At 38.5% G+C, this 19,787-nt stretch overlaps 1 protein-coding gene across 2 annotated transcripts in view; it reads right to left on the bottom strand.

Annotated features, from left to right (window-relative positions):
• Positions 1–19,787, bottom strand: part of DOK7 (docking protein 7) — a 58,416-nt gene that overhangs the window by 3,104 nt on the left and 35,525 nt on the right. For both annotated transcript variants that reach the window (XM_088163069.1, XM_014895287.2), the window contains exons 8-11: positions 12,945–12,987; positions 4,150–4,215; positions 3,007–3,078; positions 236–388 (exon numbers count right to left, since the gene is read on the bottom strand). In XM_088163069.1, coding sequence (XP_088019195.1) covers positions 236–388; positions 3,007–3,078; positions 4,150–4,215; positions 12,945–12,987 — 334 coding nt within the window. The remainder of the gene's footprint in view (positions 1–235; positions 389–3,006; positions 3,079–4,149; positions 4,216–12,944; positions 12,988–19,787) is intronic.

Raw genomic sequence — 19,787 nt, 5'->3', positions numbered from 1 at the left:
GCTTGAGGCCATGTCCTCTCCTGTCACTGTTGCCTGGGAGAAGAGGCTGATCCCCACATAGCTACAACCTCCTTTCAGGTAGTTGTAAGAGTAATAAAGTCCCCCCTGAGCCTCCTTCTCTCCAGGCTGAACACCCCCAGCTCCCTCATCTGCTCCCTGCATCAAATCAGGATTCCACATACCCCAAACATTCTGCATATTCTTTGCTGTTTAAACGTATCGTAGAATTCCTTACCTCTTATGCTTGTGCTAGATTCTTGAAGTTCCAGTTCCATGTAGTGAAGCTGTTTTTTGGAAGTAGGGCTGACAGGAATATTAACATAGGTGGCTGTCTCACTGTGGGGTCGATCTGGTGTGGGGACATCAGCTGAATACCCTACTGCCCCTTCTGTAATAAGTAACAAGTGACAACAGGCACTGTTTGCAACGATCCTGTTCACACAGACACACTGACAGCAAACACTGAGCAGCAATAACTCTGCTTGCCAAGCTGGACATTCCTCAGTGGTAGATGGGACATGACAAAACTACAGCTTCTACTTTAAATATCCTGAGACACTGATCAAGTCAGGATCTATGCAGAAGGCCACAGACCACTGCTGTGTTGTGGCAGAAGGCAAACACTGCAGATATTTCTAACAGCAGCACTACCTCATAAGGCTTCCAGCTCTACCTTAGGTTAGTAAAGCTTCATATGAAGTAATTTGTTCTAGGAAGATGTGAACTACTATATCATCTGCAAGACAGAAGAGAAAATCAGTAGAGGATCTTAAAGCATGTCCCAAAAACAGGGACTGAAGAACTGTTTCAAGAAAAGAGAGAGCAAACTTGAGGAGATGTTGACAGCTTCCCTGTGCAGGACTGAAAAAGATAGGAATGATGCCAAGTGAGGACAACAAAGTATTAAAGGACTTTGTGGGAAAAAATAGTGAGAAAACTCTTCTAAATGGTAAAGATCACAAGAACTTTAGAGGAAACCCTGCAGAGTTTTCTAGAAATATCTAAAAAAAGACACAGACTAAAACCTTCTAGGGAACAGCTCCTATAAAACAATTTTTACTTACAAAACAACTTTTTTTGTCTACTGGTCTCAAGACTTCATCTAGCCCTGATTTCAATTATTTTAATCTCGTCTGCCTGTTCAGTCCAGTTGGAGTCCTTAGCCTTAAAGACTTTCTACTCTTAAGTCAGTTTGAAACAGAGGAGTGCAGAAGGAAAACAATATCACTTTGAAGTTCTCGTTTTTCATTAAGTTCTCCTCTTAAGCCCTTCCTTGTCTCCACAAAGAACTCATATCAAATATTTTTTTGTCCAAACTACCGCTTTTCCTTTTTGCCCATGTAGGCATTATTGAGATGTGAATGGAGAGGCAGCAGGATATCAAGGCATTTTAGAGCATAGGGAAAAATGACTTCTTATATCCAGACAACAGCAGCAGTGAATAACCATTGAGGGAAACTTTTTCATCTTCTTGGAAGTTTAATAAGTAACAGAGCTAACTTATACAAATGTTAGGCAACAGTAAGGGTATGTTCCAGGATAATGGAATCTCCCCAGGCTTAAGCTGTTTAAATCAATGGAGTCCAGTATACAGCCCAAAAGCTGAAAAGACTGGAAATTTGGGCAATTTTCTCACAGATTTTCATTTGAAAAACATAGAGAAATCCAAAAAGTATACAAATATTTTTCTGTCAGTCAGACCTCAAGTTGTGGTTGCAAAGCAAGATGTTAGGAACAAAATTACAAAATCAATGCAGAACTGAATGCAGAAGGAACTTTTTATATTGTCATCAAACATCATTCTCAAAAATTATTTTCAATTATTGTGTCCAAAGTATTGCAAATAAATTTGGCCTGATTGAGCAAGAAGGGACTCAGAAAAATCATAGCATTGAAAACCTGCAGAAGTTGCAAGTGACAATCTTAAGTGCAGAGTCACGAACAGTCGTGAAGGAAAGATAATTTTTGAAATCTTTCTGTATGCTGTTGAAGTGATGTAACAGAAGTGTTAACTGAAGCATTCTCGAAGTTAGCTAGGATGAAAACTAGCAAGATCCCCTATAGAACTCCAAAAACTGGCAAGAGTTTAATATTCTCTCAAAGGAAGAAGTAGAAGAAAAAAAACAAAAAAACCCAACAAAACAACAGTTGGGCAAACTGGAATGGAAGGAAAGGAAAAGCCTTCTGTTGTTCATTCAGTGCTGTCTCAATAGAAACTGTGCTTTCTTTATAAACATAGGAATACTTGGTTTTTATTTTTCCTTAAAAAAACCCAACCAACCAACCAAAAAAAAAAAAAACTTATTAGGCACTGAAAACCAGCTCTTATTTGTTTGAAGAGAAGGGTTTGTTTAAAAAGCATAAAACAGCAAAATGTTCCTACTAATGAAAACATGGTGCACAGAGAAAGCCATGGACAGTGCTTTCAGCAGTCCCTTCTGGGTGGACAGAGACAAGAGGTGCTTCAGGAGGGGTCAAAGGGCCAGGATTTGAGAACATTGGGAAAGGAGGATTTGAGAGAAAAACAGACCACAATGCATGGTTACAAGATTCTGAAAGAATTGGTAGAATGTCATGATTGCTTGAAGAGCAAGGGGGAAACTGTAGGAATCAGATAGTCAAGCAAGTAATGGGAGAAGAGTGAAAATTCAATGGCCCTCAACTGAGGGGAAAAGAAAGGAAAAGACTATAATTGGAGAAGGAAGAAGTAAGTTATATCTGAAACTGGTGTTGCAGACTTTCTTTCAGCAAGTGTTAGTTATTAATATTTTCTACCCAATATAGGCACTGTTCTCAGAAATGAACAATAAATCACACAGAAAGAAAATCTGCACTATAAATACAGCCCAAAGATAAATGTGTTAGCATGCATGTAAAGCTGACACCTTCAAAGGGCAACACTTCAAAAATTACACTCAGGAGAGATCTCAACAATTAAAAAAAAAAGGAAAATGAAAAAGAAACAAGAGGTGTTAGTGACCCCTGACACAAAAAATCTGTACTCACCAGGTTCCTCAGAACTAGTTGGAGTTCCAGGTTCTGAGGGAAGTGTTAGCATCTCATACCCACCTTTAGGACCTAGAATACAGGAACATTGTCAATGGCTTTGGATTTAAGAATTTGTACAGTATTATCAAACCCTATGCTTTTCTGCTTTTGACTTGTAAACTTTTAAACTAAATCATACAGAATAATCTCAGAAAGCATAAACAGTGGCTAGTGCTGGCTTTTCTCTAACAGTGATGTCAGCATTTCTTCATGAACATAACAACAAGGAAATAAAATTTAGGACACTTTTATTACAACTATTCACACTGAAGGCCACTGCAGTCAACAGCAGTGCATTTTGCTGTACATCAGTGTGGGAGCAGAGCTATCTGGCATGCATGAATCAGGGAGCAATGCGTGGGTGATCTTGGGAGCATCTGGAAGACTCTTGTTAAAATTCCACCTCCGGCATGATGGATAACTTCTCGATTTCTGAAAAACCATCGAAAATGCTTAAGCTAGCCCTTACAAAGACAACTTTGCTTTCCAAGTGCAAATCACCATCTCTACAAAGAAGCCAGGCTGCACATCATCAGTCTTTCTCAAGCATGAAACTGAAAAGAGAAGCCCACATTTCTTCACGACCTCAGACTCCACCCCAGTTAAAATCAGGCAAGCAAAAATGCTGTGTCCACAGAATGAATATATTGCAATTAATTTTGAATTACAAACACACATAATTCTATCTGCTGGCAGTGCTTTTTTCCTCCATTATCATAAAGAAGTATATTTAAATGTGGTGGGTGTTTTTCCCAGCGTATCATTGTTAGGGTACAGGATTTCTCATGGCCTGAGGTGAATATTTTTTTGGTGGGTGCCCTTTGTTAAAGTGATGGCAGCATTTTACTGCTGTGAATAAGATTACTGCTTATACTCTATCACTTATCTCATCTGTCACTGCATCTTCTAAACTTATCCCATCTGTCAATGCCTTTCTGACAAAACCTCCTCAAAGCAAAAAACCCAAAGAAATAGGTAAGCCTTACAATAGGGAATCAAATCATGCATTACCTTTAATATTTTATGAAGTTTAAACTAATTTAAGTTTAAATTAGTTTAAATTTACATGCACACACATACCTCATAATTACTTTTACCTACCAGTTTGGAGACTATGGCCTCTATGCACTTTCAAAGACCCAGAAGCTGCCATGAGAGAAGCACCACCTGTTTACAAAGACAGAGATTCACATTAAATCTAAATACCTGTTTCATTTTTGGTAGATGTTTCTGAAAAATCTAGAAGAAAAAAAAAGAAACAGAAAAAAAAAACCACAAAAAATTATAAGTCATTGTGCTTCATTTTGGCTTTTTTTTTTTTGCTAAATTCTTTATCCTGAGTTTGTGGCATTAAAATCTAATTTTGTTGCTTTCTTTCTTTAGAGAGAAAGGATGCCTTCTATAAAACCTAAGGATGCTGTCCCTGCCTGTTTGTGGTGAATACCACCTTCCTCACAGGGAAAGCTGTCTTCAGCTAAGATGTAAAATGGCAATGAGAACTCAGTTGGGAGATGCCTTTGCAACCCATAATGTAGCTTTATCAACAAAAAATTTCAATTGTTCATTAAAACCTGGTCAGACTGGATCCCAAACCTATCTAAGTGAAAGAGAAAACTGCCACACTTCAGCAGTCCATGTTTAGGTGTGGATACACCAGGCCAGGGCCAAGGGAACACAAGGGCTCTGGTCCATGGGGGTTGAATGGAGGTCACAGCACATTGTGAAACACCCTCCCAGTGCTCCAGCCAGGAAAGATTTACCATGGACACACCAGCTGGCACAGCCAGCCTCCCTTCCCCAGCCTGATTCTGGCCAGCAGGGAGCTGTATTAGGGAAATTTGAGGAAACAAGAGCTACCAAGTCAGAAGCCTGCAGGGTGGTACCCACGCAGTGAGGCTGCTCTGCACACACACCTTCCTTCTTCACATCACCCAGCCAGCCCTGGATCTCTGCTCCTGTCACCGTGGACTCCTCAGCAGAGCTGAGTGGCATTCACTTCCTGGCACGAATAACTGTGGGGGAACTTCTTGTGCAGTAGATGGAAGTGCAGAGGAATTGGGTGGGAGGCTGTGGGTATGAGTAACCCTGCCACTGGTGACAGGGTGGCTCTGCCATGTGCTGCAGGCTGCTGGGGGGCACATGTAATATTAACACTCTTCCAAGCTGATGAATAGTCTCTGAGCAGGTGAGATACTGCTCTGCAAATTGTTTTTAAAATAGAGTCCAAAAATTACCATAGCTCTTATGCAACACGAAGAAATTCTGTAAGATAAATATTCTGAAATACCTAAGAAAACTGCATGGCCTGGGAATTAAAAGAAAATGGCAATTTCTTTTTTTTGTCCTTCTGTATAAAGTATACATACAATTTTAATTCTAAACCTAAGAGTTTCTAAGCTTGTAAAATTAATCCCACCGTTTTATAAAATAAATCTAAAAAACCACTCATTATTTCACTTAATGAGGACAATGGATTAAAACAATAATAAAAAGCTATTTCAAAAGGGCACAAGTGAACTAAAGCATCTAGTTTGTTGTCTTTATGTACATGAAAGCATATATAGGGTAATCCAAGGCTATAAAACTCAATGGTAATGTGTGCCACACTGAGAATCTGTATTTTAACAAATCAGATCAGATTGCAGAACCTTTACAGATTGTAAAACTCTGCTGAGGACTTAACAACTAAAAACGTTATTTGGAATTTTGTTTTTAACAAGACTGCTGATAAAAATAAATGCAAAAATAGGACAGCCCCAGGCTAGCTAATTTACTTCTATTTTCACTGTAACTCATCTTCCTTTTTCTTACATTACTGTATCCTCCCTCTGCTTTAAAAACATCAGAAAGTGTTTTATGAAGCCAAAAGCCTCACCTTACTTTGAAGAAAGATTACAGCTTTATGATAATCCCAGATTCATCACAAAAACTGTGTGGGGTTGGGGTTTTTAGTCCCTGAAAAACTTATTGCAATTCAGCAGAAATTATTCCAGAGACATTGTGGATTTTAAGCAACATTTTCAGGATTTGTGAAGAACATCCAGGTCAGGAAAGGAGATTTAAAACAATAAGATATTCCAATCCATTTATGGTCAAGTTTAAATTTTCCCATTCAGAGCTTATTTAAAAGAACCATGTTAATGTTTCAGGATTTGACCTGTTGCATTTTCCTCATTTTCAAATCTGGCAACCAAAAATATTTACATAGTCAAATCTCTTAGGGAATTTTTTTTAAGCTTTGAACTGCATCATATAAACACATGTCAACAGAGATCAACCTAGATATTTTCTTCCTTCTTCTTTTCAGCTACTGTATAAACTGGTTTGTTTCTTACTAATGAATTCTAGGATAATACTTGGAGGAATGGAAAAAGCAAGTTAGCAAGATAAATTTCTGAGTAAATAAAGTATCCAGCAGGAGACAGATACTCCCTTTCAGTATTCTTTTCATTTTAGAAGGGATTGTTAAGAATTTTTTTTTTTTTCCAGTTTCCCCTGTCGTCCAGTTCTGTGTGGCTCACTCACTCAAGTCTTTCCCAGAACTGAGTGTCTTATCAAGAGAGTTACTTTGGTAAGTAATTGTAAAGTAGAACTTCTGTTCTACTTCCCTCAATGTGTAAGAGGAAGAATGTATTCAAAATGTGACAAAATTAAAATAATCTACAGTGTATTTTGAATTCTGACATTTGATTAGACTCAAAAGTTTATTGTAGCTCAGTGAAGACAACAACTATTTGAAATATTTTTCTAATTTTATTGTTATTGCTTTATGCCCATTCTTCAAAAATAAGTTTACAACATATGTGCTACAAGAAAAAGCCACAAAAAAAAAACTAAACAGAAGGGAAGATGGACCATAAACTATAAACTGAGCCCAGACAGTTTACATTTTAAAATCTTCTGACCTATCATAGCATGGCCAGTGAGGAGACACACATGGCCCTGCCAAGTGATCACTTGTCACTGCCCAGCCTCTACTCTGCCTTCCAGGGGTAGGTCACAAACTCTTCAGGTCTGGGCTATTAAATTTCCTGACACTGAGTCAGGACAGAAGGAAACACCACATTCTGTGCTAAAACCTTGCTTCTTTTTGAATTAAAACTAGCTTTATTATGAAGAACTTTGACCCACTGACCCAAGCAACATTCCATATCCTTCTTTGAAAACAGATACCTTGCTTAAAAGAGCATCCAAAGGCTGAAGTGCCTGATTGACGGGAGAAACACTGCAAGTACACCAGGAGGTTGTTCCATGTCAATGTAAAAGGAGACTTCCTGCTGCTGTGTATTTGCCCTACAAAACTTCCCTGTTCGTTCTCTTCCATTTTCAAAGTAATTTCATATATTTTCTGCTTTACAAATGGCATTATCTGCAAGACATAAAAGCTGAAGGGGACACTTAAAAATGCTTACTTGCTCTACAGATTTTTCCACATTCAGAAATGTCTCCTGTCTCTCTAGCAGGCAACTTTAAAAGTGGTAGAATCTCTCAAAATTATAAATGCATTCAAGCACTCTGTTCAAATGTTGCTCTTCAAAGATGTCTATTTAGTCTGTGCAAAAAATACCAGAGGATTTAACTATGTCTAGCTATTATTCATTTTCCCATGCTGTGGGCCATTCCAGTCCAGCTTTCTAACCTTAAAAATGCAAAAGCATTAAGCTAGAATTATTACCATTTTCCTGTGCCAGGAAATTCAGACTCTGGGGTTTTGGGGTTTTTTTTGTTTGTTGGTTTGGTTTTGTTTTGTTTTGTTTTTAAATAAACCTTCAAAGATGGTTTACATACATTTAATTCAAAAATCTTGATTCTTGTGAAGCTTGGGATCCACACCAGCCAGGGATGAAGGTCACACACAAAACCAAAAATCTTCCTAAAAATTTTAAATAATCACTATATGTGCAAATAGGGTCCTCACCTTTGTGTTCTATAAGGCTGGGATTTGTAATTTCCCCAGATTTCAGTGTCACAGAAGGCATGGGGAAGCAAATCACGAATAAATAAGGGACAAGACTAGAGGGTTACTGTGGCACAGACTCACCACCTTCTGTCACCCCCAGTACAGAGAACAGGAACCTGCTGGGTCTGCTCAGCCCAGAGGATGAAGCAGCAGCACTGGGATCATTCACTGCCATGGTTTCTCCACAGTTTTCTTTCCCCTCTGGGGAAAGGCCCCTCTTACTTCAGTCACCAAGGCCAACACTGAGCTTGTAAATGCAATATGTATTGTAATCAGTTTACTTTTTATGAGCTCTTCTATTTCTTCCCCTACAGAATTACTTTGAATCGACTTGTGGAATAAAGCACGACCAAGAATGAGCATGCCATATTATGGCAGGGTTTCATTAATCAGTTTCTCATTAGAATGATGTTTTTTATTACAGTGTTTAGCCCTATAAGGTATGATGTGACACATCTATGGTGGACACTGTTCACACAGTCCTTTACTAACAGAGTGAGCTTGGTCTTCCTACATCTAGAGAGCTGACAGCAGAAATCCTGAAAAAAAGTGAGAATTGTAAATTGTTTTCAACCTAACCAATAATAACCACCACAGTATGGCCCAGATTCTTCTTTCTCATTGTTCTGAATTAATTCCTTAAAAGCTGACTCTTAAGCTTGGAATGAAAGTATCATGCTGCATAGATATGCAATAGAAATATTTTAAAATGCATAAAAAAGCACCTAGTTTTCCATCAGAAAAGCTAAGCTGTCAGACAGCTGACTTCGTTTTCAGCACCTGTTATATACCTAAATTTATTCTTTCTCCTTGTCTGCCTGCCTTGAGTCCCTATCTACCTAAGAAAAATTTAATAGAGATACAGTATTCATAATCAGCATTCAGGCAATATTTTAGCTGAATTCCAATCCACAGCATTGTTTTCTGTTTATTCCTTAATTCATCCCCTCAGAACATTTCCCATCAAGCATTGTATGGGTTTGGTATTGCAATCAGAGGCTGTCAGAGAGCAAGACTGTCTGTTGCAATGCTGAGGAATTTGCTCCTCTGGAATAAGGGGGGAAATGGAAAAGAAGAGAAATAATTTACAGGTCAAAAAGCAACACTGAAAGTGCACTGCTTCCCTGGGATCATATTTGTTACTTGCCCATTCAACTACAGGCTGTTGCACAGCCAGAGCCCGTGGCACAGAGGTACAGGGAGATCAGATCTCCCTCCAGGGAAGTTAAATTTGAGTGTTGAAATACTCAGGGTTGGGTCTGGCTCATGGGAATGCCCAGGCAACCAGCTCCCCTACGGGAATTGGGAAAGGGTGAAATTTTCTGAAATATGGTACATAGAGCTGGCATGAAATGCCTTCTCCAGGGACTGCAGTGTCCCTAAGCACTCCCAGCCTGCCTTCTCTAAATAGGAGTCTTGGGATTCAGGCTGCTCAGCTCATTTGGAAGGGGTTGGCAGTAAGGACAGAAATAGTGGCATTTCCCTAAGGACAAAAATAGTGGCATTTCCCCTCCACACAAAACAGCCTCGTGGTTTAAACATCATTCATAAAAGAAGATTGCTGTGACAGAGTTCTACTCAACTGAGAAAATACAAATATTTTGAAGGAAACCATTCACCCTTATGAGCTGGAGGTTCCTTATCTAAGGTGTTGCAATGGAATAGAAAGGAGAACAAGATTTATATAGGAGCCCTAAATTACAATGAGAAACAGCACAACTGCTAGGAAATACATTGTAAATGTAAGAATAGCAGAGGACTTCAGATGATTCAACGTGGATTAAGGATTCTCACTGCAAAACTAAACATCTGCCAGACATACACAGAACATCCAAACCTCAGGCCAAAGACTGTCACTAGACAACTGCTTCAGTCCTATTTTTCCTACAATATTTGGTTTATAGTACCAGAAAGAAAATGAAGATAATGACAAGCTCTTCAGCTCACCATTCTGTGAAGGAATGTGCAGTCTATTGTTTCATCTCTCAACACTGAATGTGGATCTTATTCACAATCCCTTAACTCAAAGCATGTAAGCAGTTCCTGAGAAAAAGACCTTCATACTTATCTCTGAAATTGCAACCACCAGATCAAGCTACAGGATTTCTTAAGCAGTCAGGAGAGTCTCTGTACATGAGAACTGCTCACACAAAATGTACTAAACTGAGGTGTCTCCAGAATTCAGCAGACTCAGGAAATCTGAATCCTATTTTTGAACCTCTATCCTATATTCTGAACCTATATCTGTCATGGTATTTTCAGGTCCATCATAACTATAATTGCAGTCTACTATACTTAAGAGCACACATTCACACATGAGTTTACATTACAACTCCAAAGAATCCCTTACCTTTATCTGTAGTACAAAGCTATGATAACAATGGGAACATTTTCCTCCTACAAACTCAAGTAATCTAATTCAGTCTCTCTTTCTAATCAATATTTACAAAGCTATTTATAACAAAGGCAACCAAATTATTTAAACCAGAATTAAATGATTCACCCCAACTTGTTTTTTTCCATCTAGTAATACAATTTAGAATTGTTGCCACATTTAGAACACTTTTCTGTTTGCAATTAGAATGAAACACAATTCTCTAAAGTTGGTGAGTCTGTTGCTCAGCATATCTAACTAAAAGGAGAAAGAGAATACCCACATTCTCTACCAATAAATTGAAAAATACTAAACAATTGCTCCATGGCTGTATAATTCCATGTCTTGCTACAGAACTGAGACATTCAAGAGCAAAAATATTGCATAGAACATGTGGGCACCTGTTTCCCAGGAAGGAATGAGTTTCTACAGTGTATTTGAATGAAAAGATGATAAAAATGAAATGTGTTCGTAAGTGAACTGCTACACCAGGAAATTTTATATCTGGGTATTGGGTCACTGTACAATCATCCATGCTAGCAGAGGGATCTTGCCATGTATATGCACAATGCAGGTTTTGAAAGTAGTTACCTCAAATTAGTGTGCCTTTATTTTACTCTCAACAATGGACAATAATCTCTCATAATAGAGAACTATAGCCAAGTTCTAATGCAGTTCCTTTGGTCCAACAGAACAGCATGACTGCTCAGCACCCTGGGACCTTCAGTTAATGCCTTAGATTAAATATTCAAATGCTACAGCATTATTTTGAAAACTCTGCAATGCCAAGTTCAATTATATTTAAAATTTCACACATATGAAAGACAGAATTTTAATATATAATAATAAAAATAATAATAGTAGTAGTAACGAAATTAAATAGCTAAGGACAATAAAAATGTAATGAGACACAGAAAACTTCAGCTCCTTTTGTATTCTGAAAAATAGTTGTAGTATTGAAGAATAAAATTGTACTGGTATATTGGAGCATTTGAGAGGTGAAACCTCACAAAGAAAACTTCAGTCATGGGATTTAGATGCTACATTGGCCTTAAGCATTTATACTTATTCCTGCAAGAGTTCTTTTCATAAATTATATTTTCCCAGTGTAACAGATAATAAAATGAACCTGCTCAAACTTCTTCAGTCTTGTACATTCTCTTTCTGTTGATATAAAAATCTGTCCTGTATTTTTGCAGTTCTAGTTTGCCTCGTGATAGGTTTTATCAAAACAGCTAACTCCCTCATAGGCATGAATAGTATGAGATTAAATTTTTTGTCAGATGTTGTTTGCATCCAAAATTAACTTGACACTGAAATTAGTACAGAAATAACATTCTACCCACCACATGCAGCAGAAGTTTCCCTGTATTCACACACACTTTAATCATAATTGTTTTGGTTTTCTTGGTTTGAGTGGAGGACAAGACACTTGAGTACCAGAAGGAAAGATAAAATTAATGATCCAATCTGGGCTTCTACTTACACCTCTATAAATCAAAAGTAATTCCACTGACTTGAGTGGAATAACTAGCAACAAGATCTGCTAAATGCTTCTGGATTTTCTCCTGCTAAGGCAGATAAAGGGAGCAAGTTACTTTTAACCTTCTCCAGAGACACCTCCTGATCCTGAGTATCTTACTGGATTTCTTCACACAAGTATCCATCCATTACACTGCTTTATGTATTTGCCAAGGTTTTTTAAAGTAGTAAAGAAACCCAAGCACAAAGAGCTGTTCCATGTCTATTGTCTATTATCCTATGAAATTTAATGGATCTGATGAATTATCAGGTAAACTATTTAAGGAATTGAAAGGTATTTAAGATACTAACCAAATTCTTTGCACAGATATCTCCAAGGTCTAAGATGGAGAGAAACCAGACAAAATTAAATGCTTATGAAATGTTTTCTTTGAAGTAAAATGATAATTCAAAGATGCCAGACCAGTTTGACTGCATTAGACAGGGAACTCAGGTGACCAACACATTTTACTGACAGAGTGATTTACAATGCAAGGATGCTCGGTGCCTTTGCCTAAATGATCTTTCCAGGCCAGATTCTCACTGTTCTCTCCTTAGTGATTTTGTTGGTCAATCCATAGTTCCACGGACATGAGAGAAGCATCTTCCAGTTGCTTCTGGTGAAGATTCATTCCTGTGATTTTGTGTTACTTAGGAAACTGGCTATACACACTGAACACATAAATCAAGTGTGCCTTGTGTGCTAATACAGCCTAAAAAGAAAAATTTATTGGTGTTCTTTGAACATGTAAGTAGAACAGGTACTAAGCAGCTTTTCAAAGAATCTGACAACTTTGAACGTCTTCAGATTAACAAAAGAAAGGGAAAAACAAATATATTAATATTTTCAACCAAGGTTATTACAGATTACAATGTACTTCATAACTGCCAGTCATGAATTGCAGCAGCAAAACCAACCACAAACAGGACACCTCTCAAAAGAGTATTTAGTTCTGTTTCCATAAATCTTTTGTTTCTCTTATCACAATTTGAGACTTAAACATCATTGTTAAATAAAGCAAATAACTAAATGGCTCCTACCTGATATAGCTGGTAAGACTCCAGATTGTAATACTGCTGTTCCCTAAAGAAAACAGAAAATTTTAGAATGAAAAATCTTTATGAGAAGTAGAAACTTGATTAAATACAGGAAGTATACAGAAGTAGAAGGGAGGGGACGAAATCAGAAATGTGGCCAAGAATTCATTTTTGAAAGAGAAGAAGCATCCCACAGCATTTCAGAAAATATTAGATTATATTTGATAAAGATGCAAAAATGCCAACAGAAGCTTGATGTGTGAAATTACATCAGATGTGGGACACAGTTAAAGTATCATTGAAATTATAGTAAAGAACAAACAACTACAAGAATCAGCTTTGATTAGATAAAGAAATGAGCCTGACATAATTAAAAAAATAAAAGCAGTGTTTTAAGCTATTTTTTTCAGTCTTTAAGATTGTCTTCATTTCCCTTTTCAGTAAATCATATTCTATTATTTCTGCAACTCTGAGGCCTCCTGCTGCTGTAATCCTCTGTAAGGCAGAGACTTCACTCACAGAGGCAACTGCAAAGGCAACTCAGCAGAAAGAACAATAGAGAGACATAAAAGCTACCTTTTATAATTCTACAAAACACAGCAAAACATGCTCTTGCCTGTGGAGAACCTTTTAAAAGTATTATGGCATCATGTACAAGTGTAAGTGCACGGTTTTCAAATGCAGAGCAAAATGCAGATCTCAACCCACCCAATGATGACATCAGAGGAGAAAAGGGGTAAGTGACCTCACTCCAATCGTATGCTTTTGTTACCCCTGCTATGATACTCAGACAAAAACTAACATGGTTACCTACGGCCTGCATGCCTCATAGTATCACTCATAAGTTAAATACCTGTATCTAAAGACCAAATCTTTTCTCTGTGGCCCAGGAGCTGAGTGCTGGGGTCTGTGATGCACAGCTCTTGGCTGCAGCCACCCCACCACTGCAGCAGCCCCGTAAGCAGATCTGCACCATTCCTGTATCACACACCATGAGCTGCATGGCCAGGGCTATTTTAGCTCTGCTAGTGATCTGGCTGCTATCAGATGACATTCATTTTTTATGTTCTGCTTCCAAATATCTTGGGTAGAGTTCAGTGCTAGATGTTAGGAGAACCCACTGGTTTGATATGCTGGGTCATTCTAGGTTGCCCTAAAGAGTTAAATAGAACTTAAGCCTGGCATTTATTTCTAGGTGTACAAATAACCACTATGGAACATAATCCTTTTCAAAATCAAAATGGGATTTTCTTTTCCCCCTTTTGTGTATATTTGGAATATCTTTGCCTTCTGCTCACCTTTTTTTTTCTTTTAAAGTTTCATTTTATTATATTCGAACTTTCACTCACTTTAAATTTCATTAAATATGTGATTGATCACACCAGTTCTCATTAAAAAAAACCATAAAATCAGCAGCTAAAAATACTGTTCCATATGAAGAGAAGCAGGCCTACCCATCCCTATACAATTTTTCAGTGACTACATACCTAATCCTGCTCTGGTGCTGCTTTTGGGAATTTCAGTCTGTGGGTTCAAGATCAGCCCAAAAAGTCCAGATCATCTAATATAACCTCCACAGCAAGGAGCAAACATACTGTACTGCACAGTTTCCTGGCTATAAAAGAAATTTTGCCAGATTCATAGTGACAAAAAGCACCAGAAGAGCTTTGCAAGCTCACCTCAAGGAGCCAGAAGCTTGCAAGTTAGGTGGATAGAAACAAAAAAAAAAAGGAAAATATTGTCTTAAAAATAATTCTTCCCATTATTGGCTATGATGGATAGCTGATCAATATTAGCCAAGCATTTTCACAGAGCCAAAATATTTTTGTTTCCTATTTTGCCTCCTAAAAAGGAGTAACCTACACTTCCAAGAAAAAGCAGACTAGCTTCTGTAGGTTTGAATGCCGAGCAGGGCTCCATCATCACTGGCAGGAGGAATGAAATGCCAGTCACCTGATAACTGTGTCAGCATTTCAGACACACCTCATCAGCCACAGCTTATGTAATTCCCTTTGTGTATCTTTAGAAAGAAAGCTTTTCTTTCAGCTCATCTAAGTTTGGCAGCTTTTTATAGCTCCATTATTCTGCGCCTACTGAGAGTTAGAGTTCTCAGCACAGGAAAGATGAACCTCCTGGAGCAGGTCCAGAGGATGGACAGAAAATGATAGGAGGGCCCATGGAGCACCTCTCCTTTGGGGAAAGGCTGAGAGATTTTTGGGTTATCCAGCCTGGAAAAGAGAAGGCTCCAGGAGACCTTGGAGCAGCCCTTCAGTACTTAGAGGGCATTATAAGCAAGATGGGGTCAGACTTTTTAGCAGACTGTGTTGTGATAGGACAGAGGGTAATGGTTTTAAAATAAAAGAAGATAGATTTCGACTGGATACACAGAATAAATTTTTTACTATGAGGGTGGTGAAACCCTGGCACAGGTCACACAGAGAAGTTGTGGATGCCCCATCCCTGAAAACATTCAAGATTAGGCTGTATGGGGCTCTGAGGAACCTGACCTAGTGTAAAGTGTCCCTACTCACTGCAGAGGGGGTAAACTAGGTGACCTTTAAAGGTCCTTCCAGCACAAAATATTCTATGTTTTTTAGGTTTCTTTTGCTTTGGTCCAATCATATATATGAAGTTTTGTCTCAATCTGAGTCCTCGGACTGGAAGAAGAAAGGCTCAACATAAACGAGAGACTCCCAAATTATTCTTGTTATGAAACAGGACTTTGTACTTGCCAGTAATAGAAGTAAATATTTGCATTGTGAGATTTTTATTCTGCACAAACAAAAAATGCACTCATAAACAGAGGCTTGATTGCAACATTGGTCAAATGCTTAATTTTCGCAGAGGAGATTATCTATATTGTTTTTCCTCCTCTCCCTTCCTTTATTTTAAAGCTAACGTAGTAACAAGGCTACGCAAAATATCCAATTTATCAAGAGGAAACCATGAAAATCATGACTGAAAATCCCCGAGTCCCTGGAAAGCAGGAACTGTGAAGCAGACTTCTCCAACAAGGAACAAACACTCTCCTGCCTGCTGTGTGTAGCTGTGGCACATCATCACAATCCTCTGACTGCTTCACATAGTTTGTGTTTAGAAGGAGGTAGCAGATTACAGTCACATAATACAGTTTATTGAACTTGAACTATCAGAAACTTCACAAAGGGGCAAAGGGCTCAATGAGAGATCCTGAATGAAGATTTCAAAATCAGCATCACAAAGAAAAGTTTAAAGTGCTTTTATAAAATGGAAGAGAAAAGGTAACATTCTGCAAAACTCAGTTCAGCAAAAAGGAACCAGTCCCTAATGAAACTGACAGTTATAGTACTTTTCTTGTAAGGATTAAAGACTATGACTTATTCTGTTATTCTAAATTGCAGTAAAGTTTAAAGCTTGAATTCTTAGGCTGCCACAAGAAAAACAAAGTTCCCAGGAAAGGTCAATAAATACAGGCACATGGAAAACCTTTAAAGGTCATCTGCCTTGATGGGCTGTTTCACCCAGCAGTTGATCAGGTTCAGAACAAAAGAGACAAAATTTTTAACCTCTATGATCCATCCTAACAACTCCAAATGAAACAAACTCCTGCTCATAGCATGTTTCAGGTGCAGGGCTCCAATTTCACAAACTCCTGATTACTCAGCTTCATCTGTCGCAAGCCACCCTACAGAAAAGATTGCTGAAGTCAGTTCAGAAACATCTCCACTTGCTCAGCCAAGCCCAAACATCAGCTATTTTATGAGGCATGAAGCTGGCAATTTCAGTGGCACTGGCAAGATGTGGGCTGTGCCACATTAAAACATAACCCTTAAAATATACCCCCATGGGAAAATCAACATCTGCTCATCTACAAGTTACAGGTCTTGTTCAAAAAACAAGAGGTGAGAAACAGCCAAAAGTATTGTTTAATTCTAGTCCAGATTTGTGTTGCCATCTTCTCTCTCATGTTTTTTTAGAGGCCTCTGTAGCTGTGATTCTTATGTGCTTCTGTCGAGAGGTGTCTCCTGCTCCTTGCTCTGGGCTTCCCAGCTGCCTGCAGCCAAGAGCCACTTGTCACACAACCCAGAACACAACCATTAACATTAGAATGGATCATTACCTTCAAAAATGACACAACTTGCCTATGGCATACTCTGAAACTGCCCACTCATGGGAGAGAATGAAAAGCTGGGCTGAGCTCCCCACCACAAAAGCCAGAAGCTGGATCCATCTGCCAGGCAGCAGAAATTCAGATGGTGGAATCTCAGTTGCAACACTGAAGGGTCAAATTTCAAGCTCTGCTACTGATAATATATGAGCCCCGGGGGAAACTGACACAGCAACAAGGCACATGATTTGTTCTTGTCTTTTGCTTTTCAAAACCAGACCTAGAATTACTACACACTGGACAGTCACACTAGGAGTGTGCTGAACTGGACTGTAATGCAATTACATGGTCACATACCAATTTTTCCATGGGACAGCTGTCTCACTCCTTGCACAAGAGAGGCACAATGTGTGGGTACAATCAGGATGGCATGAGCAATGGTAAATCTGTCAATTCCTGAACAGTGAGGAGCTTAACTTTTCAACCTGAACAACATCCTTTTAACATCACACACAGGTCTCATTATGCACAGAAGTATTCAGACAGAATTCTAGAGGAAGTAGCTATGCAATACCATCCAAGGCATATAAAATACCTGGTGTAAACACATCAGTGATGTTTGTGTCTGTCTCTGGGCATTGCTACAAAGCCAAGCTTGAATACTTGCTAGACAAAAATATAAGACAGGAGAATGTACAGCTGGCCCAAAGCAGTAGCACTCACTCCAAGTCAACAGCAAAGTCTGAAGGCACGCAACACCAAACCCTCCTAAACTATCCTAACACCAGTATCAGCTAGACAGCTTGTGATTACAGAGGCATGCCCAAAACTACAAGATATAATACATAAATAAAATAAAGACACTCTGCCACCTCCGTCAAACTGAGGGTTTGGGTTTGTTGTACTATTCCTTACTAATTTCATAAGGTTTGAGCTTCTTATGGTTCCTCAAAGATTGGTATGATGGCTCCAAATCAAACAAATTTATTTAATATTTTCTGTGAATTTGAGGGTCTCTCCTCTTTAACCACGGGTAAAATTCAGAAGCACTGCTTTCTATACAGTAGAAGCACTTTATTATTTCACAGAGATTTTGTAGGGATAAACGTAGTGACAATCTGCAGAGAGAGAGGCTGCAGTAGCAAACCCTCTAGGGAGAGCTGTATAAGAAACAAATGGAAAGATGGACACTAATTATTATGAATATTGCTGAAGAGATGAGCTCATCTAAGATTCTGAACACTCCTCACAGGATAAAGACACTGAAGTACAGTCAGAGAACACTTTGCTCCTTGTTCATGATACCAGGAGGACTTTTCACAGCAGGAGCCAGGACTAGGCTGAAGAATTCCACCAGCCAGAGGAAATGGCTACACAAGACACAGCAAATTGCCTCTGAAACCAATTTTAATCCAATATGTTTGATAAACACAGCCAGAATGGTGGAGGAGTTAGAAGACAGGAACTAAAACCTATTATTCATGAAAAATAAAAACACCATATGCAAATGTCACAGGATATATTCCTCAGACTTAACAATGAGGTCACAGCATCTCCTGATTTCAGTGTACAGAACCCTGAACAAATACTCCTGTGAATTGATGCTAGGTACATAATACAATACATTAATATCAGCCTTCACTGCCTCATCTTTCACCAGGTATCTCATAATAATCATTCTACCATTCAGGGCATTAAAGACTCCTTACACAATTGCCATTAAAATAAACCACACTCAGCTCAGAAATGATAAATGCTTTCTCTCCAACTGTGAGATCTAAGAATGAAGGCAAATACCCCCATATAATCTGTAGTTCAGTATGTCATATATTCTTAGGGCCAAAATAAAGACAACCAGTTCTTCCAGGTAATTAGAATCATCTACATTGTTCCCCCCAACTTCTCAGCTGAGCTGTCCTGATTTACAGTAGCAGATGATGTTCTGCAGTTTTATGAAAAGGAACAATTTTAATTTAAGCATTAAGACACACAGCAGATTTTCCAATTCAAAACAGTGTTGTCAGCTTTTTAGAGATGTTCTCATAGAAACATTACATTCCCTTTTCCCCTTCCCAGAGCCTTGTTCAGCTCAGTTCCTGTTAAACCACCTCTCCTAAGGCACAGACAGAAACTCCTGCTGCAATGCTCAAGCACAAGAGACCAAACACACATTTTGCAGACTGCCTAATGTCCAGCAGTGCACCCACAGCATTGCCTTAGCCAGTTCCATTCCCACAGGTGAACACAAGTGCTCTTCCTCAGCTTGCAGCTGAATCACAGTAAACACTGAAGCTTTAGCCATGCAAAGAGAGGCTGCATCTCTTTTAGAAGTTGCAAGGCCTTTATGAAGAGATTTGTGAATAATAAAATTCGATATTAATAGGTTATACATTTGTATTCTATAGAAAGACAGCAAAATGACAGGCATCTGTGCCTGCAGCTGTATTTTATAATGAAAGAATATTTTAAATTTAATTCAGTGTTGATAACTGGAAGGAAAAAAGCTTCCCTCTTTATGTTAAAAAAATACTTTTTTTATAGAGACTGACACTTCTAAAGTCTTGTCAAGTGCAATGGAAACAAAGTAATATACACAAAGTCAGAGGCTTCAATTCCATGTATTCTGGTTTATGTTTCATATTCCCAAATTCCAACAGGGGGTAGCATTACACTTCTGCAAGAAAATTTGTTATTTAGAATACACTCAGTTTCCCCGCAGTTGATAGTCTGAGCTTCCTTGTACAACAGATCTGTTAATT

This window comes from Sturnus vulgaris, chromosome 4 (genome assembly GCF_052056855.1).
Source record: "Sturnus vulgaris isolate bStuVul1 chromosome 4, bStuVul1.hap1, whole genome shotgun sequence".
Lineage (NCBI taxonomy): Eukaryota > Metazoa > Chordata > Aves > Passeriformes > Sturnidae > Sturnus > Sturnus vulgaris.
This window is presented reverse-complemented; position numbering and strand designations above follow the sequence as displayed.